Source organism: Zophobas morio, unplaced genomic scaffold, assembly GCF_036711695.1.
Source record: "Zophobas morio isolate AGI-343-1 ecotype UQ-CSIRO unplaced genomic scaffold, CSIRO_AGI_Zmor_V1 ptg000017l, whole genome shotgun sequence".
Taxonomy (NCBI): domain Eukaryota; kingdom Metazoa; phylum Arthropoda; class Insecta; order Coleoptera; family Tenebrionidae; genus Zophobas; species Zophobas morio.
The window spans coordinates 8,157,486-8,182,499 of NW_026972122.1; the positions used below are offsets into that span (position 1 = coordinate 8,157,486).

Sequence of the window (25,014 nt, forward strand, 5' to 3'; positions counted from 1 at the left end):
CTGATACATAGTAGGAAAAACTGAGAAGAACTCCTTGACCATAACAATTACAAAAACCATGAGCCTCAAGTCCAACGTATTAACACTTCTTTTCACTTAAAGTGTTACAAAGAAAAATTTTTCTTAACATTGTAGATCAGGAGGTTGAAGCAACAATTACGAAGCGGAAGAAAAGGTAAACAAGTCAACTTAATCGTTTTAGGGTCAACATATTTTTTTTTTGTTGACATTAAAACTATAATAATGCACATTACCTAAAGAAATTACCATTATTTAATATTATCATGAACAACAAGGAATAATAATAAATGACTCATGAGATTGTGTACCAAACACTCAAGATAAACTTTATTTTGTTTATAGCCATTACAGGTGTGTAAAATACAGTTATGCAATTATCGATATAAGGTTCTTGATAAAATCCAAGGTAAATTAAAAAAACAATTATTACAGAGCTTCAACCATGATTGCAATACCTTGCCCACCTCCAATGCATGCAGATCCAATTCCAAACTTCGCTTTCCTTCGTCTGTAAAAAACAATATTTTATTCAATCTTTTGCTCATGACAGTCAATAAGTTAAATCTTACCTTAACTCGTAAACCAAATGAGTGGTAATTCTAGATCCTGAAGCACCTAGGGGATGTCCAATAGAAATGGCACCACCGTTCACGTTCAGTTTGGTCATATCCAGTTTCAACTCTTTAGCACAGGCAAGAGTCTGAGCACCAAAAGCTTCATTAATCTAAAAGAAAAAGTTGATATGTCATAACAATTATAATGATAATGTTGATTACTACCTCGATCAAATCAATATCGTTCAAAGTCTTTCCAGTTGCTTTAAGAATATTTCTGATAGCAGGTGCCGGTCCTATTCCCATTATTGAAGGATCAACACCCACTATTGAAAAGGCAACTATTCTGGCCAACGGTGTCAAATTATGTTTACCAGCTGCCTCTTCACTGGCAACAATGACTGCTCCAGCACCATCACAGATGCCCTAAAACATATTAATAGAGCGTCAAAAATTAAATAAACACAACGAACAAAACTTACAGAAGCTGAGCCGGCTGTAACTAGTCCGTTTTCCTTAAACAATGTAGGTAGCTTCTTCAGTCCTTCCAAAGTACTTTGAGGGCGTGGATGTTCATCAACGTCCACCGTGACTTCTCCTTTTTTACTTTTAATAGTAACTGGTGCTAACTCCTCTTTGAAACGACCAGCATCTTGAGCTACAAAATTAAATCTATTAGTAATAGATATACAGATGAAAATCTTAAAATACCAGCTTTCCAATTCTGTTGCGACCTCAACGCAAACTCGTCGACTTCGTCTTTTGTAAGGTTGTACTGAGCTCCCAACTTTTCAGCTGTAAGTGCCATTGACAGTTTACAGTATGTGTCCAAAGAACCAGAAGTTAGAGTGTCTTCTAGAACAACATTCTGGCCAAGTGGGACACCGAAACGAAGATTTCTGGCTATATGTGGACCTTGAGACATATTTTCTGCACCACCGCTAAGGGATATCTGGGCAACCCCTGTTTGTATGTCCTTTAAAAACATGATTCAATATTTAAGAAAACACAGTAGCAAGAAACTTTACTTGGACGGCATTGACGATGGACTGGAATCCTGAACCACAAAGTCTGTTGACAAGAAGAGCTGGACGATCTTGAGGAACGCCGGATTTTAAGGCAGCGTGTCTAGATAGAAAACCTCCATCAGAAGAAGAATGCTAAACAAATAACACATACAGAACAAAAAATCAGTCAAAATTAACACCAATAGTAAACTCACAGTGATCACATTTCCAACGATTACTGTATCGATTAATTCAGGGTTTACATTTCCTGCAGTTAGTGCAGCTTTTGCTGCAACTGTCTGTAGTTCTGTTGCAGAAGTTTTAGCGAATTTTCCTCCGTAAGTACCGAAGGGTGTGCGTTTAGCCGCAACAATGACGATCCCTGAAATAATATTAATAGGTTTCGAACAGACCTCGTAGTCATCTTACCTTTTTTAACTACCGCAGTCATGTTTACACCAAAACTGTTTCACTATAGAAGTGTGCTGTATATAAAGTGGACTTTATCTACGTGGAAAGTGTAAAACGATAAACATGGTGTTTGAACCAGGTTACGGTGTGAAGTACAAAGGTTGAAAAAAGCAACAGTCATTGTGATCGTACAGCAATCAGAGCATTTAAGTAATAAGATAACGAAACATAAACATAGATTACATTGCAATAGAGTACGGTTCAAATCTATGGAATATTGTCAAGGGGAATATTTGTTAATTGTCTTGATTGACTTAGATGAAAATTTTCAGAAATAAAACAAATAAAATAATTATTAAATTCTTTTTATTTTTTTTATTGACTTCATAGAACTGTGATCAAACTAACTGCAATTTAATTACCACTTCGAATGTTTTTTCATTTTTATAATTTTTCAGTTGGGTATAAAAAAATGTCTAGAGGTGATAAAAATGTTTTATTCGGACTAAAAACAGTAAAAATGTCAGTTAGAAATTAATGGCGTCACAAACAAGTCATCAAAGTCTAGAGAATAGATAAAACTAATTTACCATTTCGTATGTTTAGACTCATAAAGATTATTTTAAATGTCGTGGCAGGGTATTGTTTAACCTTTTACAACTAGCACACCTGATAAAATACCGGTTGACTATTAATGATTGAAGCAAATTTTTGGGTTGGCAGTTCTGAATTATTGGCAGCAATATTAGCATGTCAGTTTACAGTTGTCAGTTTGATATCAGATATGTCATGATAAAATTTTAAATAAATTGACACCCTGACAAAAAAAAATCACAAACATTACTAGTCACTCCCCACCCGAGATTTATACTATCGCTATATTGACTTGAAACGAATTGTATGTTCTAAGCTTACGCTTATTACAGCTATCATTACGATTTGTATACAGTGTAATCTAAACTGTATTTTCATTTCTGTTTACAATATTACTTTATAATTACAATAAATAGTAAAAATTATTATTTCCATAAATTGAACATTAGAATCTGAATACACCAAGTTCAAAAGAATTTGTCATTTGAATTTATAACAAATCAATGTCATAGGTGCATGTATAGCAAATATAGACAATTTTTGACCTCCACGGAATTTTGGCAAACTAATTGAAAATGCATTCTAACACAGGTCAAAAACAGCTCATTTTAATTAAACGATGTATTTACTCTTATCAGATGACTAGTCCAAAGGTTCTTATAAGTATTATCGAAATAAATGTAAAGTCATGGAAAAAGCTATTAAAAAATAAGATCTTCACGGTTTTAAAAATATGGAACCGGAATGAACGCCTAATATTTTCAAAATTACATATAACACCAAATTAAAAAACAGATATAGGTATCCCTTTAAACGCTTTCATTATACCTTCTTTTAGTGCCCTTGACTCTATAGGATACGATAATTCTAATAGCGGTACCGTATTTCTAAATTTTCTGAAAAATGGGCTGAAAAGTTCTTGATTTCGTCAATAAGATGTAGATATTGACTCATACCCAATTTTTTTTTGTGTTGCCCAGATCGACACCGATAGTGGCAGGCGCCGACAGACGGAAATGGAAGATCTATTTTTCGTACTCTTTGGCTCATGAAACTTTGAGAGAACATGAACGGTGTTATGGATTTTTTTAAATAACATACTCTTGTAGTTGTGGTTTATGAATACACCTTGAGTTTTTACTATAGGCATCCAAGTTTTCACAAAAAATCCAAATTTTCCTTTATAATATATAACTACTATTAAAAAAGTTGTTAACTTTCGGGTCTGGAGTAGGGTTGCCAACCGTCCTTTATTTCAAAGGACTGTCCTGTTTTTGCAAAAGTTGTACTTGATCTTTGATCTTTCTATCTACCTACCTATCAAGCAATAAATACACTGAAAAACTTATAAAATTAGGTTATACCCGTGTTATACCTAATTAAGGCAACAGGGAACGAGTAGTAATCAAGCAATACAACGAGCCGACAAAATTCACAAAATTTCAAAGCCAACTTGATGAGTATTTCCTGCTTGATAGGTAGGGAACCAATAAATCAATTCCACCAACTGCCAAACTCTTATTACTTGTACCATGATTAAAATTAGTGTAGTGACAGATTTTCCACAACTTGATATACGATAGGTAATTTATAATCACTCTCTCAATTTCGTTGTGTACAGTGTGGTGACCGAATCTGAATCAAATTCTCGCGCTGGAATTAATTAACAGCGGCGCGAAATCACATTTGAATAATTTGAATTTGAAAAAAAATTTAATCAAAAAAATCGTTAAACATAGGCAACTATGTGCACGTTAGCGCTTATTGGGTAGTTGGTAGCTCACTAGGAGATTCTAGTTAAAGCGTCATTATTGTTGATTTGGTGGTGTGTGTGGGAGCATGGTGAAAAGACGTTGTAAGTTAGCTAGGTTAAATTAATTGGTTTGGTAGTTAATAAAAGGGAGGAAGCGTTTGTTTAACGAAAATTAATCGTAACGACGGCGTCCAGTTTTCCCCAAGACGCGCAGCTAATTCTTAATTAAATGTGAATTTTTGACCGACGCCGACACGTGTAAATTTAATTCATTGTTTGTAAATGCAGACTTCATGTTAGGAGTTTAATCGTTAACTAGTTCTAACACAATTTAACAATCAGGAACTTGTTCAGACAAACACTAACTAGGACCCATTGTTTACAAAGTTATGAGTGAAGTTTCTGGATGTTAATACTTAAATGTTACAGTATAACACTTATTTCTTTTTTTTTTTGTTAGTGGAAGAATAAATAACCTTGGGGTCCACCACTTGCATCTGAATGCATCCCGCCATTTTTCAAAAACACAACGTAGGGTTCCATTTTGTCAGACGATCACAGCCAACGCCAAATTTTGAATTTTTAAATTTTTCGCGGGCTTTCAATTTTTTTTCACATCTCAATTTTGTGATTGGGTTATCACAACAGTAGTATTTCTATACAAAAAAAAAAATAATAATAAAAAGAAGACTTCGAAATTATATCTTTGCGATATCTAAAGTTCTGGATGAATTTTACCCAAGTTATTATAATTCACACTGTATAACTTCTCACTCGAGATTTAAAATACCTAATTTATGGTAGTTAAACTAATCTTAAACATTGATCAATTCTGAGAGGAAGACCTTTGAGTTAAATTAATATCATCGTGGACTAGAAATGGGAGGAGATTTTATGTTTATTTCATTTTATCTTATATTAGTCTAATTACCTCCTTACGACATGAATTTGAACATTTATTCCCGAATTACGCCGCTCTAGAACCACGTTATTTAGGTTTCCACCTTATTTAAAATGTACTTTGTTTATCTAATGTGTGAATCCTTTGAATTCATGTGAATGTTTATCTTCTGTAATACCGGCTTTCACCGTGAATTAGCACAGCTTTTTCTTCCCTAGGAAAAAGGAATAAACGGGGTCCAGACAACGAAGGGTTCCATTTAACAGACGATCACGGCTCAAGGTTTAATTTTAAAATTTCGCGGGTTTTGTAATTTTGTGCACATATCACATTTTGGCGGGATGTTTGGGTTGCCAGATCATCTAACACTACTGGTGCTGATTCCGTTTATAAACACAATTGAGTAAGCTCCATTGCAGTATTTAACTCTCACCGGTAAATAATTACCGACGTTATCAATAAACTTTGAGTTTGTGTTACTAACAACCAATTTATTGTTTTGCATGTTGATAACGATAAACTCGAATAAATAAGGGGTTTACAACAAAATGAATTTACGCTAGTATGAAAGACATATTCTCGTCTGTCAGATTTAGGATTGTGCAAGATTTTCCATTTTAGAGTTCAGCGTAATACAACACTTTACGCATAACCGCAACACCAAAAAATTGTCTTCTCGTTGCCACAAATAGAACATTTATTTTGTTGACATAGTTTTTATCATACGTTTCGCAAGCGAAGTTGCAGTTTTTTCTGTACATTCCATGTTTCAGGAAAAGTGGTTCATTTTAGAAGTTTAGTGTAAAATGGGTTGCCTATCTCACAAACAAGAAAAATTTTGTTGCAATTCAGACTGTGATTCAGATTTCAATATTTGAAAATGTGGGGATCCAGGCTGGCTATGTTAAACCTCTTACGTTCAAAATTTGCCAACGATCATACATTCGAATTCTCAAATTGATGTTCATATGGCGTGTTTGACTGTTCTTTCACGGGATTTTATTTTATGAATTAAGAGTTGTCCCGAAATTTAAAACTAACAAACCACCTGTTACATTGTATTGTCAGAATTGGAGGACTGAGATTACAACAACACATATCAAATTACCAACTTCAAACTAACTGTCAGAGTTCAAAAGTTTCGATAAGAACAAAGATTCTTGTGAAAGTGAAATGTGCTCCAGATGAGGAGGAAATTATCTGACCGAGTATGGGACAACAACGAGCATTTTTTCAAATCAAAGAAAATATCCATGTGTTGTCGGTCATCAGAACAACGTTAATTTTTTGTAAACAGGATGATCAAGTTTTGAGAAAACTAATTACATAGAATTATTTTTTCACACTCATTTATCTTTTTCTTATAAATCTCATTTGTCAAATATAGCCGCTTGAATTCCTCTTAACTTTACCCGAACGATGTCAGTGTTGCTCTCTGTTGGCCAATAGCTACAAAGAGGAAATCTCAAAACTGGTTTCTTTCCAGAGTGCTAAAAATAAGAAAAATCGAGGATTGAACAAAGTTCCCTTTGCCGATTTAAATGTTTGAACGAAGTTCGATAATTACCTCAATTTACGATTACCATGACCTATATTGTGTTCGCACAATTTTGCGGCCTTAGCGCTTAAAAATGAACAAATGCCAAGGTTCACGAGGGAAGAAGCTGAATAAAAATGCAATTTCAAGAACAGCATTTATTTCCCATTTTACAACTGCTCGTTAAATCAATATGTACAAAAAGATCTTATAAACAACATAAGCTGCAATTCATTACATTAGAAATGTTGTAAAGCCTGAAGTTCTTCAAAGTATTTCACAGCAAATTACTTACATGACTAGCACCCAAAAATACCGACGAATTTACCAAAATAAATAAAAACTTTACAATTCATCCATATATAAATATATAAAAAAAACCCTACGAAAAAAGTACTTGAGAAATAAACCGTCCCTTTTTGTCTTTTTCGAATTTTTTTGTAATTTTTTCACTTATAAATTCCTTTTCCCTTGTTTGCAACCGGGGAAAAGACAAGTTGCAATCATATTTTTTTGGTACAACGTTCACCCATAGTTGCTGTTTGTAGGAGCGAACGTTGTATTTTTTTTGTGTGGCATTTTTTTGTTATTTGTTATGAGGGAAAAAATTATTTCGCAGCAAGACATAAGGTCTTAAGACATTTCAAAAACGTATCGAATGACTCAATAAACAATAATTACAGTTTGTCGCCGCTTTCAATCGGGTTGTTTATGTAAACACTTCACAAATTATTGATTTTTTTCAAGTTTTTTTATATAAACATCAATTGAGAAATATATAAAAAGTATCAAAAATGTAGACGTTCCAACCGTCTGGAAAGCTTCGGCGCCAAACTCGGAAAGACGCAGTTCTGAAGGAATTAAAACTTGATGTACACACAAATTAAACCGTAATGAAATGCCTTTGTCTGCTTAAAAACTCACGCGCTAATAAGTTGTTAACATAGTATGGTTATAGTAAGAATGGTGGACTTGAGCGCGACAACGCTAAGCCGTGCTTTCGGTGGTGGTGTTCTGCACTGGCTGACTCTCCTGAAACAAAAAGAAAAGAAACACGAATTAGAATCGGATACTGCAAATACACGAAAACGTACAATCATGCAACATGCAAATACGAATTAAGCATAACTAAATTTCTATTAAATAGACAGCACCCAACGCCCAACTCCAACTGTGTTAAAATTTGAAAAAGCAACACAAGAAAAAACAAACAGGACATCAACCAGTTGTACTATACTTACTTCAGTCTTTACCGGTCCAGCTGCTTCTGTTGGCTGAAATAAAAGAAAGACAGATTGAAGGATGTGAGGAAACTAATTTACAAATTAACTTGGAACAAGAAACTAGTTACTACGTCACTGCTACATTACTATCGCTATAACTATTATTCACTACGTTGTGTTAGCAGCATAATCAAAATAACCCCTAGGGCTATGTCGGCTTCTTTGAACACTACTCAGCTACAACTATATGACAAATGCCTTAGATAATTTGGATTATTATACCATTTAAATTTGAAAATTACATTTCTACTACATGAAAATAATAATTAAATACAAAATTTTACTGCAAATATTAAAGTATCAAAGAATTTCAAAAATCTCTACATGAATATACAGGGTTATGATAAAGTAATGCACAAAATTCATAAAACGCACACATTTGTTTTTGAAAAAAATGCAAAAACATCAAGTAACAAACACATAACTTTAAAATGTTAGGTTATGTTTGACATTTAGGACAGAACTCAAATTTCAAAACAGCTTGATATAAATCTTTCTTATTTATAAATTCTTGTTTATGCAGACTGATTATAATCGTGGCTTCATCTCAAGATATGACTTTATCACTTACTTAAAAAAAAAAAAAGAATAACTCGATAATTTTATCAATTTGTGCGACGAAACAAAAATCTGCAGCAAATCGAAATGTGATTTTTTCAATTCTGAAATTTTTCTTTGTTTATACGACCGACCTTGAAGCCTCGTGTGCGCGTAAAGTTTTTTCCAACTTGCTTACGAATTCTTGGTATACTTTGATCGCATGCAAAAACTAAATTCAATTGCCTCAAACACGTGGCTTTCCTGGTACTAGCACGCGAAGCAAAAATCTAGATTAACGCACTTGCAAAAAAATAGAAAAAATTAGTAGATTTCATACAAAATGTACCTAATCAAGTGGGCTTTGGAATGCGACGAAATTTTGCCGCTTCATTGGGATTGTGTAAGCGAAACGATTCTTTAACTGCGCAATTATAAACGCTGTATGTAGGTGTCGTTCATATTGTATTTTAGTAAATTTATATTTTATATTTCACTACTTTTTTTTAACGAATACAAAAATAGCGTTCTTTGTGTAACATAAAGTTCTCGAAACTCCATATTTATAATCACAGATACCACGAGTCGAAAATATTGAAAGATTATAATGTAAAGCTAATTTACGATGTTTGTATTAAAACGGGTTCTAGGTAGAGCACGGAACGTCTCAATCCTAAAAATTCTGTAGTCCGTGCATTAACAACTCTACACATGACCAGATATACTGTTTACCGCATAGTTAATTTTTTAATGGAATGAACAATATACAATTCAACCATAAACATCCGTCGTTAAAAAAGTTCTTACATTATTGGTTATGTTCAAAGTATATATTTACGTGTAAATAAGGAAACATTTTTTGTTGTTATGGATAATGTTCTTTATCGCATTAAACTGATAAGACATATTTTAGATATACACATATAATTACAAATAAAAAATATTTGAACATGACAAGATTAAACTAATCCTAGTTGATAACTTATTAATCTCTAAATATTTAGAGGATGTATATTTTTGTGAAAAGTCTAATTCAAAATTGAGTACATCGTTTTTAGTGCTAAATAAATAAACATTGCTTTCAAAAGACATTCAAGGTAGTCAGTTATTATTAACGAATACAAGCACGGAAGCCAGGAAACCAAATTTACAGCTAGATTCTATGAATAATATTGCAAAAAATAATAATTTGTTATCTTTCTCTAGCACATCCTAACAGAAAACAACTTTGTTATTTTTTTAATATAACGGGTTTTCCCCTAACTTCCTCCTCATTACTTGACGTTAATAATAAAAATTACGTTCACTTTATGTATGTTTGGTTGCATAATTCATTCGTTCCATTAAAAATAAACTACAAAATCGTGATTTCCCGAACGGAAGCATAAAGTAAAAAAATCAAATAATCGGTCATATACATGGAAAGCGTAGGCTGCATCCAGCAATTTATCACGACCCTAACACCTACACTCTCCACCCAACCGGACAACAACGCAACCTCGATCCAAACCGTAGCAACAAACTAAAAAAAAGTACCTTGTTGTTTCCGGACTCGGACTGGGAGTTTCCGCCACGTGGACGTGGTGGTCCGCGTCTACGGTAGCGGGGACGTTGTTGTCCACGGGGTCCATCCTGACCAACCTGTTCTCCAGCCTGGCCCTGGCTGTCCTGAGACTGTGGTCGCCTTCCGCCGCCTCTTCCGCCACGGAAGTTCCTGCGGAAGAATCTCCTCGGGGGCCCGCGCCCTCTCGGCGCATCTCCGTTCTGGTCCTGATCGCTACCTGGCGGGGGGCCGCGGTACGGTCCTCTATAGTAGCCGCCAACGTAGCCTCCGCGCCCGCGCCTCGGCCTATACCGGCGCGGCGGTCCGTTGCTGCCGCCTCCTTCGCCGCCCGACGCCGTGCCGTCCTTGCCCTCGCCCTCGCTCTGGCTCTCGCGTGGCGGTCCGCGGCGCGGCCTTGGACCGCCGCGTCCCCTAGTGTAGTACCACTGGCGGTAGCCTCTGCGGCGATCGGCCGCGTACGGCGAACCTCGGACCGGCTCCCCGTTCGGGCCGGTCACGTTCGCTGCCTCGTTGCCCTTCTCGCCGACGACGACGCTGAATTCGACAATCTCGCCGTCGCCGACCGAACGGACGGCTTTCTTAGGGTTGTTCTTGATAATGGCCGACTAAAAAAAAAACACAAAATGCATCACTACAGGTGTCATCAATCATCTCGTTATTTTGTGCCGCTTTGTTGCCACAATGAATCAAACGATGTACAAATGTCACTTGTGTCAATGAGGTGTCAGTTTCAATTTATAAAATTGAATAATTTTGTTTTAATCTAATTATGTGGCCAATTATAATTGAATGACTAGGGTTAACTAGCACGTCCATTGCAAAAAACTCAACAGTTGTAAGGAGCGGCACACATTTTTTTATTTCAAAGCCGCCCTTGATATAATCATTTATAATCACGTTGTATAACTGACCCCAAAGACTATTTCCAAATTTTAAAATACTAAATCAAAACAATTTTCACCCTCACCCCATGGCATATTTAAGGTTTCCCATGTACATTACTAAGTAAACTCCGCATTACAATGTCCTATTTCTTGCTCTGAAGTGTTCCAGCAAAAATTTCTGGTGAAAATATGGACAGATTTCAAACAAATTAACTTTTTGGAAATTCTAAATTCAAATTATTTTTTAAATAACTTATTGTTCGCTACCAATGAACGATAAAACTGAATCTAAAAACATCTGATAGCAACACACTGTCATTTAAATTTTATTGTTTTAAAGGACGTGCAATTCTCGTAACAATGAAACTACTACCAGTTACTTTTTTTTAATAAATCCATCCGTTTGTTAACTATTGAGAAATGAGATCATTTCATCATTTCTGTAGACTCATAAAATACTACAACTTTTAAATATTCAAACCCCTAAATCGTAAAACCACAAATTAGACTTTTAAGATAAGCTTGTCGGTCGTCATACCCCGAACAAGTAAGTATTAAATTTATTTTATGAATTTAAGTGAGTCGCGCTGTACAGTGACAAAATACTGAGATTTAATTAAATTTTAAAGGGGCACGTCATCTATAAAATTGATGAGGTTCTTGTCAGGTAGGTTAGTCTAAATCTAATAAAATTTTATTGAGATGACAATAGTGGCATAGTAATTTTGAGAATCTCCTTTCATATTTTACGGTTTTGATAAAAATATAGAAACTAATTTAACTGAAAAATCTCTATAATTGCTTAAAAGCGACAAATTATGATCAAATATATTTTGATTAAAAATTTACCAACCATGCTTACGTTAATTTTAAAGCGTCTGCAAAATTTCAAAGCATTCAGTTTTGCAGATCCAAAATTAAGTTGCAGAATGTTATACAATTTTAAAAACTCAAAACGGATTCATAAACTACATGTGTAAAAGTATGTTATTTTATACATATGTACAATTTTGACGTCCCACTGTTATAAATAAAGTTTGCTGAGCGTTTTACCATCTACATGATATTCATCATTATTAGAAGTGGAAAAATTATTTCATTGATGTATAATTATAATTTATTTGCAATACAAGGAATCGTCATAATGTAACAAATTTACAAATATTTTTTCCGAAGTACCACATAAAACAGACGCTTCAATAGCAAATGAAAATAAAAAATTCGACTCAATTAAAGATATTTCATGTGATGAATTTTTTATTGTTATAAATTACCGAATTCCAACAATTAAGAACACTTACAACAAATCTTTGACTTGGAATTTCAGAGTAAAAGAAACATTAAACTTGACACAAAAACGACAAAAAGGTGGTCTTTGATAATCCTCATGATAACGCTTCTTTTTTTAAAGTTTTATCGGTCGAAGAGTGGAAAATATTTTTTAAAGACAATTTCTACCATTAATTCAACTAGAAGTGATCAGTGTTTTCGTGTTTAAATAAATTTCAATATAAATGCAGCAATAAATTAATTGCGAAATGAATTATTATTTTAAGAAGGACAAGGTGAATTTTTACTTGTAAACAGGATATGGAGTTTTATGTCTTCACCATAAAAGTTCTAATAAAAATTAGCATTAGCATTATCATCTGTGTTGTAACACCAAGACAACGAAAAGTTCGAAACATGTTTTCAACTATTTATGCTGTTTCGAGGTAACATTTGCTAATACTTTCTTTTACAGAATTAAAAGATATTTTTTATTAGGTTTGTCGTCATTCTCTCATTCTTGACAAAGAAAATGTTTACTTAATTCGTGAGAAATTTCGAACACAAATTCTGACACTTGTGTTAAAAACGACACATAATTAGTCTCTATGTCCTCAATAATACTAAACAACAAATAATAATAAACAATAAACATTTTTTTCTGTAATTATTACATGTTACAGGAAGGCATTTGAAACATTTTCTAATCAGAAATTCCCAAGGATATTTTTAGATAAGATTAGTTATTTGTTTACAGCAACAGTTTTAATAGACAATACAAAAAACGCGAATACAAATACTAGTGTAATAACTAAAGATAACACTATTTTAAAAACACACTATTTTGAAAATTACCTTCATTACCTAAATTGTTTAAAAGTACAGTGTACCTAAAAAGTAAAATATTATGAAGTCTAATGCGCCGGTTCATATCTATTTATAAAATAAATGGTGACCCATCTGTTAAAACATTCCAAACATTATTTAAATGAAGTGTTACTACGAAGTTTAAACTGGAAGTAAAATTGTTATTGATTGACGAGAACCAGTCGCAACAAAAGAGGACCAATTTTTTAAATATTTAAATGTATCACAACATTAAAAAAAATTACTGAAAGAAAAACAAATGATCAGAACCGGTGCCAGTTCAGGTTATTCCTTCAACAATATTTGGCAAAAAACCTTCGTCACGTAATAGTAATAATTTTAATGAATACAAAACTACACACACTTTGGCTTGTTCCTGATTTAAAAATAATGCTTCTACATTTTCGCTCACAAACAACATCCAAAAACACTATTAATATTGTATTCAAGCAAATCAGCACATCCCAATTTTCTCCTCTTTCTATTTTCATGGTGATTACCACAATTCAAGTAAGACAACCTATGTAAACAAACAATGTTGACGATTTATGCTGTCATTTCCTCTAATTCACAGCAATCTTTATGTTCCCTCAATAAAATTAATCCACACATAAATTTTAAAACGACTGGCCATAAATTCGTTGATAAGTACATAATCTTTCCACATACAAAAAAAAAACATTCGAAACATTAAAATGTAACAATCGCCTATAAACTCATATCAGTTTTAAAACAACACATAACTCACATATCTCCCATTACAAGTGGGTACCAAGTTAGTAAACTGTTTTCTTAATTTTTAGTTTAAATCCCGTATCAATGATTCTGTTTACAAAAGCGAAAGTTGAATTACGCTATCTAGAGATAACTGTGGCAAACATGAATTACTATCACTATAATGATAGTGGCGAAACGCTACTACAAAAACAATTTTTCAAGTGTTCCCCAATGTTCAAATAGCCGCAAACAAATGGTTAGCAACACGTTTTGAACACTGGAGTTATCGTTCTATAGCACACCAATGACTCAAGCATCTCTTTAGAAAACCAGAGATGGATCTATGGAGCGTGCAACAATCAGCTAATTTAAATTATACACCACACAATGTTATCAACATTATGCATACAAATATTGACTTGACCTTTACATTTGAATAAAATGCACGAGCCTTGACAACTGATTGCAAAAGTGGTAAAAATATTTGCCGATAAGAAAGCGTAACAATTATAATCGCAGTTTTTTAAACAAACACAAAATGTGACTTACTTGGTGTACAAAAACATCTTCCTTGGTGTCGTTTCGGTTGATAAACCCGTAACCGCTCTTAACGTTGAACCATTTCACAGTTCCAGTTACTTTGCTGGCTGCAAAAAAAAATTAAATTAGTTTTGAATTTTTAGGGTTTTTGTTTTTCAAGGTTGGCGTTTTTTCCCCACTTTTTCTAAAGCGCATTTTTTCGCTTTTGTGCGGGATTTTTTGCGGCCAACACAAGCCAAAATGTTAATTTCAGGTTTTTCACCTCATCCCAAACCGGAAATTAGAAGTATTGGCTAAAAATAAGCGTGACGCCGAAAATAGACAAAAACAATCCGAAGCCGGGTCATTCCCACGTGACGGCTACACTTATAAATAAAATAGTGAAATGAAATTGCGAATGAGTTTGATAATGATTCACGTAAATACCAAAGATGCGACCTTTTTAATGAATCTTCGTTCTAGTCGGACGATTTTACGATTTTATCGCGTCCTCTCACAATGGCGGCTGCAACGCGCGAACTCGACCAGCATCAAAAGGGCCGTGATTTCGACGAATGCCAATCAAAACTCGCGAACTGACGCCGAAAATGGGAAAACCGACACGAATGGGTCAAAAGCGGCCCTTTGTCACGTAGTTCTGGAAATCTGGGGCCATGTGCTCCATCAAACGAAGATGGACGCCGGGCCCACACAAATTTCGACAAACATGCATTTACTCACCGATCACTTCTTTCTGTTTATTGGCTTTCGGCGGTTCCGCTGCTGGTTGTTGCTGTTGTTGTTCAGCTTCAGCCATGATGGTAAAGGGGCCGGTTGGCTGATGTTAAACTCCTCTTTCCACGATGTTCTTCCTTCCTCCTTCCTGCCTTTCACAGTTGTTGAAGATCTTGCCGATGTTCAATTTTTTTCAATATTAAATAAACTTGGTGGAGAAAGTTACGACAGCCGCGGCGAGGAGAACTTCGTCGCGTCCATTGTAGGCGGCAATAGCGTGTGTCTGTGATTAGCAAAAACGCGACCAATCAGCGCGCATGTGCGAGAGCGATTTCTATTGGCTCATTATTAAACTATTGTTTCTTATTATTAATAGCGCCACTAGAGGGCTGTAACTTACGTCACCAGTGGCGTAACGTCAACCGGGATACCCCAGCAAGGACACAATGCTTTATTAAATTTAAATGACGAATTTCAACTTAAAACAATTTGCGTAAATAATAACATAATTTATTATACTCGTACCAATATAAAACCAGGTATTTTTGACCAAATATTATCATCAGACTCTCATTCAAACAATGTAAAATGAGTTTTGAAAGTAATGCGGACCTTGGGCAAATTAAACAAATGACATTACTAATTTATTATCTTTAATAACTGCACTTAACCTTAGTGGAAATACTCCATCTAAAAATGACCTTATTTAAGACTCTTCACTGCACTTTCCAAAAACTTGCTCATCACAGGATACACAGGATCGTAATTAACGGAATTCTTCTGCCTGACTAAATTTTCGTACTTTTGTAGGGCCCCTGCTATTAAATCTAGTCTGTCGGCTTCTGAAGGGTGTTCATCCAACCAGACTGACAATTTCGGGAGGGACCATGCCGTGTTTTGGTGGGGACTTGCCAGTTCACTCCCAGCGTACGAAAACAGCATCAATAAAACTGTACTGTGAGGTACCGAGCTTTCGGAAGCTTGACTGGCGACTATTTCTTCCGGTGTTAGAGTTATTAGAGACGCCATTGACCTCAAAAGTCGATAAGGGCGTCCCAAGTCACTCAAATGCGGACAAATTACTTTTAACGAGTGTTCTAGGTGCAGATAGTCGGAATGTAAACGAACTCGGCCACCTTGGGATAGTGGGCGCAAGAGTGACGAATGACGTACCAAGAGTTCAATACAACGGATGGCTACATCACTGCATCTGTTGGAATAATGTAATTTAAAACGAATAATCAAAATATGTCGTAGGTATTTACTTGGCTGATAATACTTCTTTGTTGTTAAAATTGGAAAGATAGGTGTGATAGACTCGTGTGATGAATTGGGTCAGTTCTCGCATGTAAGGGCTGCAAGGGATTGTGTTTTTGTTTGGTGGAACTTGAAGTTTAGCCCAGTCTGTTTCGAGGTGAATGGTAACTACGATTGTTTCAATAGTTGAATTGATTGAATCTGAAATTGAATATGTGTAAGTAAATTATTATTAAACTAGAAATGGAACAAAAATAAATTTTGTGGTATGTAAAGGTCAACTGATATTTCCACATACCAGTAAATACATTACAAAAAAAAAGAAACCAAAAGTAGGAAAGATAAAAAAATTAAAACATTTTGTCTGTGAACGTGAAATAAAATTTGTAAAATTTTTCAACATAGATTTTTTATTTTTTGTTTTTCATTGTAAAACTAGTTGGACGAGCTATTTCTGAGATAATAAAGAAAATATATTAAATACATATTCTGGTAAGCTAGAAAAATACAATAATATTACCGCAGAATATTATTTTTCGATAACGTCATCAAATTCTGGTATGGATATCAAAGAAATCAAATAATACCGAATAAAATATTTTTTTACTTTAAATTTTAATTCAGAAATTACAAAACCGACTGGTAATTCGCTATCAACATTTATCTATTTATCTATATATATTTTATTTTGATAGATAAATTATATTTAAAGTGTATTAATGTACGTACACTTGTAAACGTCAATTAGTCTATTTATTCCCGCTAAAAAAAACTAATGACGTCACCTCAATGTTTTGTTACTTTACCTAGGCCTTCACAATAAACTCATATTTTGAACCTTATACACAAAAGTTATAGAAAAAAAAACTTATTTCAGTATGTTGTACAGTACGACACTCTCACTTAAAATTTATTTATTCATCCCTATCAGAAAGTTGATGATGTCATCAAATCCCGCCAAAATGAATCCATTTACTCCCCAAGGCGAATTTTGGAAAATTGGTGGATGTAAAAAGGTGTTTTTTGAATTTTAGGAGAAAAAAATAGGGAAAACTTGAGTGAAGTAAAAACAGTGTTAAATTCTTTTAAATGTCAAAGGACTCGAATGTAGTGTCCCGGTTTAAAATTAAAATTTCGCGCTCTTTTTTATATAAGTTAGTATATTATCCACACTTCGTGAATTCTCCTCAAGATACTTAATAGCATTTGAAACGATCTTAGACAATGATCTATTTTGAAAGAAAGAGCCTTGAAAATTTACAGTCAAATTAATATCTCCGTGGACTCGAAAAACGGAAGGACTTTAATATTTTCTTACAGGTCTAATAGCTTGTTTCGGGTCTAATTATTCTCTTAAAAGTTTATTTTCTTGCGACTTGAATTTGAACTATTATGGCCGCACTAGAGCGCAGCGTTTCCGAGACCATCTCATTGTGATTTAGATCGTATTGAATAAGTATGTTTTTTTATGTGATAATTTAATCTCTATAAATTCTTTGTTGTTCAAAATTGTTGATAAAGTGTGGCTTAATTTAACATCATGTAAATTCTTTGTTGGTTGCAATTCTTGATAGAGTGTGGCGTAATTAATTCAAGTAAGTAATTTTAATACTCATTCAATCATCGTTATAAATTCGAAATAGATAGAATTTGAGCTTAATTGAAATAAAAGGGTACAAGAACACGTGACAAAAGCGCAACACACGGTTTCTAGTTAAAGTTTGCAGTTATGTTATTACTCAAACAGATGTTGAAATGAGAGTTCATGCGGAGAGCTGGGTCCACGTGAAACGCGCAACTTGGTTTAATAGCTGGCGATATAGTTTACGAAGACCGGGTAAAGAGTATAATATGCAGCAGATTTTTTGGCCATAGAAATTTGGAGTGTGTGTAATATGTGTTAATAGAGTGTAAAATCACCACACTATCGTAATAACTTAAGTATTTTCATTCAGATTTCTCGTTTGCTTCGTGTGTTTAAATTTGTGATATTGAGATTGTGGGTATTGTTGGTGATTTAAAAGCGCCGGTACGGTTTTCAGATTTTATTTCGTTCTTTACTGTTCGAGAGTGCCAGGGAGAAGAAGGAAGGGTGTTTAAAATTGTACACAGGCATTGATTAAATACATACAGATAGACCCATGCTATTGTTTGGAGCGAACAGGCCAACGGCCGGCGAACAAGAGATGGCGCACCAACAGTCGGCCGTCAAACGCCGGCGAAAAGCTTGGACACCAATCGCGCGCGTAGATAACCCAAATCGCAGCAACAATACATTTAATAAAGCTACCACTCGACAGAGGGCGACGAAAACAATGTGTAAAAATCTCATAGTAACCATTTATATAATTTGCAACTTTGCCAGATGAGCCTAGCACAACTTTGCCGTTATTTCTAGTCGATTAGATTTTATTTCGTTTAAAAGTTTCTGGTAAATAAATGGAATTATTATAATGAATAAACAATACAAACAAATTATTACTTGTTATTTTAAATATTTGTTAGTGTTGATGAAAACATAAATGGTAATTAAAGTTATTCTAAATACGGTCCGGTCCGGTAGCTCAAATTTTACAGTACGAGTAATATGTTTCAGGACGAGTAGGTAGCCGAGTCTTTAATTTCGAAACGAGTACTGCGAAAAGAGTTACCGGACGTATGTTGTTATGTATTTTATTTCATACTGTCAACATACTTTTTTATTCGATAATATTATTATTATTTTGAGAAAAAATCCAAATCGAGTCACTATTTCTGACATCGTTAGCAACCGCTCTTTGGTAAATGTTTTAATTTGTTTATTCGTGCAAATCAGCATCATATGTTTAAACACATAGTACTTATAACACTTTACAGGACTTATTGTTTTGTATAATCCGACTCGATGGACGAATGTTTTGTGCAATCCGTCTCGAAGGACCAATGTTTGTGCAACTCGGCTCGTCCTACCAGTATTTTTTGTAATCTGGTTGATACGACAATGTGATACCGAATTGTACTTTGATATTGCTCCAAGGACCTTTGTTTTCTTGCGTGCGAGATAATAGACAGCGTTCGATTTCGATGTTTAATACAGGACGGTTACAGAAGTACTAAATTTACATTTGTATTTACAATAACAGGTAAAGCAAAAGAGACCCAAAAGGGTCAGTGGCCGCTTCCGGAAATGGAAGACTTGTCCTTTTTGGCCACGGAGGTAGAAGAGTGTCTCTTCTACCTCCGTGTTTTTGGCTCAATTTTATCGGACTTGTCCGTTTTTTTTATTTTACCGGAATAGTTCGATCCAGTAAAACGTCAAACTTGACATAGTATGAAGTAAAATAAATAAATTTTATGATGTAAACACAATTAAGTGTATCGATAATAATTCGCTACTGAAAATTTATTGAAATATAATTTGTGTTAAAAAAAGATTTTTGTGGTTTTATGGTTTATTAAATGTAATTAAAATAAATAATATCAAGAACTTGTATTATATATCAAAAACATTCATTGTAAATAAGAAAATTATGTAAATAAACCATAAAACCATACAAAATTTTCCTGCGACCTCTATTCAAAATCCCAGTTTACCAATAGGAATTAAGGCACAAAGATGTTTCACTGAATTTATTACCGATTTTTCAAGAAAAGTATGCTTATAAGCCTATAAGCGTCTAATGGGTTAAAACAACAAATAATAATCACAATTTATTTGTTTTATATGTTCATTACAATAATCCCATTTATTTACCAGAAACTTCTAAATGAAATAATATCTGGTTGACGAGAAATATCGGCAAATTTGTGTTAGGCTCATCTGGCAACGTTTTCGGTAGGTAGGTATCAATGGAATAATGCGATTAGGTATACTGACCGTTTTAAGGCTCGCGTCTGGATCGGTTTCGCCCTATACTAAATACATTGAAAACATCGTCGTGGTTTCCGGAGTTGCATTTTAAAAATACGGGATATATCGCTTTAAAAAAATTATATTTCGAATTAACAAACTTGAGTCCAGGGGACCTCCGTATTTATATTCATATCTAGTCCGCAGTTTTTACAAAAAAAAATTATAAAGTTGACCAATTTTTACACCAGATTTAACCGGTACATTGATGCATTTTTTGAAGAAGTGCTGAAGTGATTTGCATTCTGAGATAGGAGGTCCCCTGGGGAAAAGTGTCAGCTTTCTTTTGATACCATTTATAATCCTAAAAAATTCACGACTGAGGTAAATAACTCTCGAAAAGACAGAATCTGTTGAAACGAGAAATCGCCATTAAACGCGCTATGATGCCGTAGCAGAATACAGGTTTACTTAGATTCTGGTTTGGTTGCAGACTTAATTTAATGTGGACCTTGTCCACCAGGGGGAGCTGTTTTTACTCAGCGATTTATCGGAATAAAATTTTGATATCGCATTTCCGATTTTACAATACCATTTCGGTTTTTAGAAGTGACAAAATAACGTATCCATCCAGTGGCGTAACAATCAAACTGCGGGCCTGTGTTCTACAACACTGTCGGACCCCTAATGAACAGCGAAATAAAAATATTTAACAATACGAGTATAATGAGTAAAGAATGAGTAGATTGCAATTAGCGCTAACGTTTTATTAAAATCATTCTACCTGAAACATTGAATTAAAAAAATAAAATACAATAATTACCTGAAGAAATATAATTAAAATATATACAATATTAGAAACTAGCCGACCCGCCAAACGTTGTTTTGGCATTTCTAGTGAATATTTTGGTACACAGTTAAATAAAAAATTAAATTAAAATAAATACATAAAAATTTATCGTACGACAATGATTATATTCAATGGTCATCTTGCAACCCTATTGCGCATCTGTGGATGAAAGCAAAGATACTCATATCGTTATTAAAAAATGGGGGTTGGTGGTAGAAGGGTCAAAATTTAGGGTTATATGTATTTTTTGATGGCAAATCTTAAAAAAATAAAAATAAAAAATGTCTAAAAAATAAAAAAAGTTTGGTGGGTCACCCTTATCACTTAGGGGTTTAAAAAATAGTTTTTCCACTAGTAGCATTACAATGGCTAATTGTCGACTTGTCTAGAGGTCTGTAATTTGGAAAATTGTGAACCTTGGTCAATAATGTAAACGTGAAGTTGGCCACCTAATGTGACAACTGTCCACAACTGTCAGAAAAACTGAGACATAACCTGAAAACGATCATTTTGGAAAATTTGCTTTTAAATTATGCCCTGGAATGATTTCCAAACCCTGAATTGATTATAAATTGAGTATAAATTGGTGAAACAAAGTTGATGAAGTTGATGGGAGTGAAAATGAAGTTTACGGGACTGAAACTGAATCATGATTCCGATTTGGTTTGACTTGATTTGCCGTAGATGAGCTTTGGACGATTTCGGCGATTTTTTTTTTTTTTTATTGAAGATCGACCCGTCGTTGTATCCTTCTGCTATGCTGGAGGATTTCCATTCCCCGTGTCGCTTTAACGATAAAAGGTCCATACCTTTTTCAGCCAAATTTGTCGCGGTCGCGTAAGTACGACGGAATGAGGAGGGGTACATGATGGTTCACTTTACAACATTTTTCACACAAAAATTTATTAAAAACGGGAAATATGGAGGAAATTAAAACAAAAGTTCTGGACCATTTCTGGATTGTCAAAAAATAATAAAATTCCAAAGCTTACTAAAATGACGTGAGTACACATTTTTATTGATGCACGTCAGAAAAAACATTTTGAAAATTCGCAAACCTCAAATGGGCTACTAGTGGAAAAAATAGTATATTAACCACGTTTGTGAAGCCAATTCTAGACCTCGCGCTTTAGAGCCCTCGACGCTGCGCGTCTCAGGTTCTAATTTGCGCTCGGTCTAGAATGTCTGTCTTCACAACCTTAGTTAATAATATACTATTACTAGACCTACCGAATATACACAAAAAAATTCATAAAAATCGGTCAAGGCGTTTCGGAGGAGATTGGTTACAAACACTGTGACACCAGAATTTTATATTAGATTATTTTAGAAAAAAATTCTTTACCATAAAAAAGGTTATACTGAGTCGACCTTAAAAGATTGACGTATGCTGTCGCGGACTTTTTTTTAGAACTTTTAGAAGGGAACAATTCCATCATACATGATTTTTATGTAACTTTAACCGTTTAATACGCAGCGTAAGCAACGGAAGCTGTCAAAGGACGAATAATTTTCCCGTTTTTCCGATATTTTTTCATTCTATAATAATTTCCCAGTCCAGTTTTTTTTCTATTTAAAAAATTAGTTGTAACATACGTCAGATATATTTTATTATTCCAAAAAAGCACCACAAGTACAAAATTAAAATAGTTTTGAAAATACGAAAATTTTCATAAAACACAACTGAAACTGATTTTTTTTTTCACGTTTTATTATAGCATGAAGTTTCACTGTAGAACTGAGGACAAAATTTAAGTATTTTGTTGTCTTGCATCATAAATTAGTCTTACTTTTGTCGGATAAAGATTGGTAATTTACTACATGGGGTGTTAGATTTGCTACAATGGGATTGCGACACTGCGACAGGTTTATTACAAACAGATGCTGCTGCATTTTCGACCGCCGGTGCCTGTCGCTAAAACCCGAGTTTATTGAGTCTATGATATTGAATCTTTAGTTGATTGTTTATTTTTTTCAACATTTTCTACAATTTCAGAAATTATGGATTCAATAAACTTACGTGTTTTTTTACTGTTTGTACAATTTTTTGTACTAATTGCACGTTTTGTTTTTTTTTTGCGTAGATAAAATTTGTCACGAGCCATTATTATAAAATAAGGTGTAACAACAAAAATATAGTGCAAATAATTTGTAAGTGGACGACCGAAACTATGTTTTAGGCAGACACTGACAAAGTGGTAGTAACATTGGCAACTGTTCCAAAACTGAGTTTTGCCGAAAAAAGGTACTTTACGTGCATTTCAAACAATTACATTCATAGGACTCTACCATTTCTACCAGCCAGATGTAAACAACCACCTACAATAAATTTAACAACTTTTGTTTGTCACCGGAAGTGGGACTGGTATTGCGGACTGAAATTATCCCTTGTACACGCTTTCGACTCCATTTGAGTAACAATTTTTTTCCGAATTTAAAATTACGTTCAAGCTGTTGTTCAAGCCTAAAATTTAAAATTAAATCTTTCCGAAACAGTATGACAAATATGTAGTGAACAAAAAATATTTACACCTTATACAAAAAAATGAGGTTTACGATGCGCAAGCATATGATATACGTAAAATTAATAGTGCAAGTCAAAGTTAATATGCATAAAAAATAGCAGCTGCTTCTATTAAAAATTTAAAATTAATTATTTAAATCCTTACAAAACGATATACTAACAAATAGTTTAAGCAAAGTCAAATTTTTAAACAAACTGCCTTCTGCCATGCAGTTAGCCGCCAAAATAATTAACATGAATATTTTAGTACTTACATAAAAAACCGCTGAATGCTTAGAATTACTTGCACACAACGTACTAATGATTTACGTTGAAGAAAGTAAAAAATTTTGCTATGTGGCTAATAGCTTCAAGGACACGTTATTATTCATTTTCAAACGATTGCGGCTAATAATTTTAACAATTTATTGTTATTTACTTGGTAAATATATTTTTATTTTTATTACTATTGTTTTGTTGCAAACGATAAAGTAAATAACAAAACCAAACTCTTATACATTATTAAGTTTAAGAAAAATTTTCCGCCAAAAATATTCTATTTGTAATGAATGGGCATGTCCGACAGTGCAGATAGTAGGAAAATTATAAAAATGTTTACTTATACCGGAAATATTGTTAATTCTCTTATTTCAAGTTTGGCCTACAAATGTGGAAAATCCCTCCCGTTCGTAAATAGTACCTTGGCGCGACCAATTTTTGCTTTACATGATGTTCCTGTAATTCAGACAAACAACACATCCTTGATAGGAATAAATCACATATCTACAGATAATTCCCCGACAGTAGGAGGTACTTTAATATTTACATATATTTAATATATTTACCGAAAACAATTTAAGTACGGAAACAAAATAAATAACTGGAAAGAATTAACTGTAGCCAAAATAGGAAAATGGATCAGTGAGTTTTACATCTTTCCGGTTTTGAACGGTCAAGGGTAAATTCAGGTACCCGGGTTTTGTTTGCAACTATTATGGCTAGACAGGCACTGCGGCTTGTGTACTAAAACTTATTTCCGTACAGTAAAATGTAGAATTCTACGGATCGGTGCTGCATTTATTCACATTTTAGCAATTCACTAACAGGAGGCAGCATCTCCCGGGTCGTTTTATTCTCACTTTGACCAGGCAGATATTTTGCCTCCAGACGGCACCCTTAAGGAGTGCTCGTCCAATAGTGCGTAAACTAAAAGATTTGGTAATTTTCTTGGAAGAGTTTGTTTCTTCAATGAAAATTTATGGTTTTTAATTCTTCGGCCGCTTGAAAGTCTCGCCATGTGAAAATAGATTATTTGATAACCTGTTTCGTAATAATTGTAAATACGAACAAAAGCATATTTGCATATTCTAAACAACTGGCCATATCGATTCCAAACTTGTACAGATATGTTTTTTATTGTTT

At 34.0% G+C, this 25,014-nt stretch overlaps 3 protein-coding genes and 1 non-coding gene across 5 annotated transcripts in view; all 4 read right to left on the bottom strand.

Moving 5' to 3' along the window:
* Window positions 1-321: 321 nt before the first annotated feature.
* LOC135130306 (3-ketoacyl-CoA thiolase, mitochondrial-like) lies at window positions 322-2,157 on the bottom strand. Its single transcript, XM_064057671.1, has 8 exons — window positions 2,012-2,157; window positions 1,798-1,964; window positions 1,604-1,735; window positions 1,287-1,551; window positions 1,058-1,233; window positions 801-1,001; window positions 591-745; window positions 322-529 (listed from the first exon to the last, which is right to left on the bottom strand). Exons 1-8 carry the CDS (start codon window positions 2,031-2,033, stop codon window positions 448-450), a joined length of 1,200 nt encoding a protein of 399 aa, XP_063913741.1. The 5' UTR covers window positions 2,034-2,157; the 3' UTR covers window positions 322-447.
* Window positions 2,158-6,921: 4,764 nt separating this feature from the next.
* LOC135130702 (Y-box factor homolog) lies at window positions 6,922-15,337 on the bottom strand. 2 transcript variants are annotated; one of them, XM_064058141.1, is made up of 5 exons: window positions 15,160-15,337; window positions 14,449-14,546; window positions 10,135-10,767; window positions 8,020-8,052; window positions 6,922-7,810 (listed from the first exon to the last, which is right to left on the bottom strand). In XM_064058141.1, exons 1-5 carry the CDS (start codon window positions 15,233-15,235, stop codon window positions 7,766-7,768), a joined length of 885 nt encoding a protein of 294 aa, XP_063914211.1. In that variant the 5' UTR covers window positions 15,236-15,337; the 3' UTR covers window positions 6,922-7,765. The 2 variants fall into 2 exon arrangements, with proteins under 2 accessions (XP_063914211.1, XP_063914212.1); XM_064058142.1 differs by lacking the exon at window positions 8,020-8,052.
* Window positions 14,121-14,254, bottom strand: LOC135130714 (small nucleolar RNA SNORA53). The gene has a single exon (XR_010280840.1). It is a non-coding gene; the product is annotated as a small nucleolar RNA SNORA53 (small nucleolar RNA).
* Window positions 15,338-15,789: 452 nt separating the features above from the next.
* LOC135130670 (conserved oligomeric Golgi complex subunit 5) overlaps window positions 15,790-25,014 on the bottom strand; it is a 31,030-nt gene continuing 21,805 nt past the window's right edge. The window contains exons 10-11 of the mRNA XM_064058097.1: window positions 16,419-16,611; window positions 15,790-16,363 (exon numbers count right to left, since the gene is read on the bottom strand). Coding sequence (XP_063914167.1) covers window positions 15,856-16,363; window positions 16,419-16,611 — 701 coding nt within the window. The 3' untranslated portion in view covers window positions 15,790-15,855. The remainder of the gene's footprint in view (window positions 16,364-16,418; window positions 16,612-25,014) is intronic.

Excerpts from the sequence above, each read along its gene's own strand:
- LOC135130306 (XM_064057671.1), bottom strand. The coding sequence starts at position 2,033 with ATGACTGCGGTAGTTAAAAAAG. Across the intron at positions 1,002-1,057 it reads TTACAGCCGGCTCAGCTTCT|GGCATCTGTGATGGTGCTGG; the intron begins GTAAGTTTTGTT and ends AATATGTTTTAG. Across the intron at positions 746-800 it reads ACGATATTGATTTGATCGAG|ATTAATGAAGCTTTTGGTGC; the intron begins GTAGTAATCAAC and ends TTTTTCTTTTAG.
- LOC135130702 (XM_064058141.1), bottom strand. The coding sequence starts at position 15,235 with ATGGCTGAAGCTGAACAACAACAGCAACAACCAGCAGCGGAACCGCCG. Across the intron at positions 10,768-14,448 it reads AAGATGTTTTTGTACACCAA|TCGGCCATTATCAAGAACAA; the intron begins GTAAGTCACATT and ends TTTTTTTTTTAG. Across the intron at positions 7,811-8,019 it reads CTGGACCGGTAAAGACTGAA|GAGAGTCAGCCAGTGCAGAA; the intron begins GTAAGTATAGTA and ends TTTTTGTTTCAG.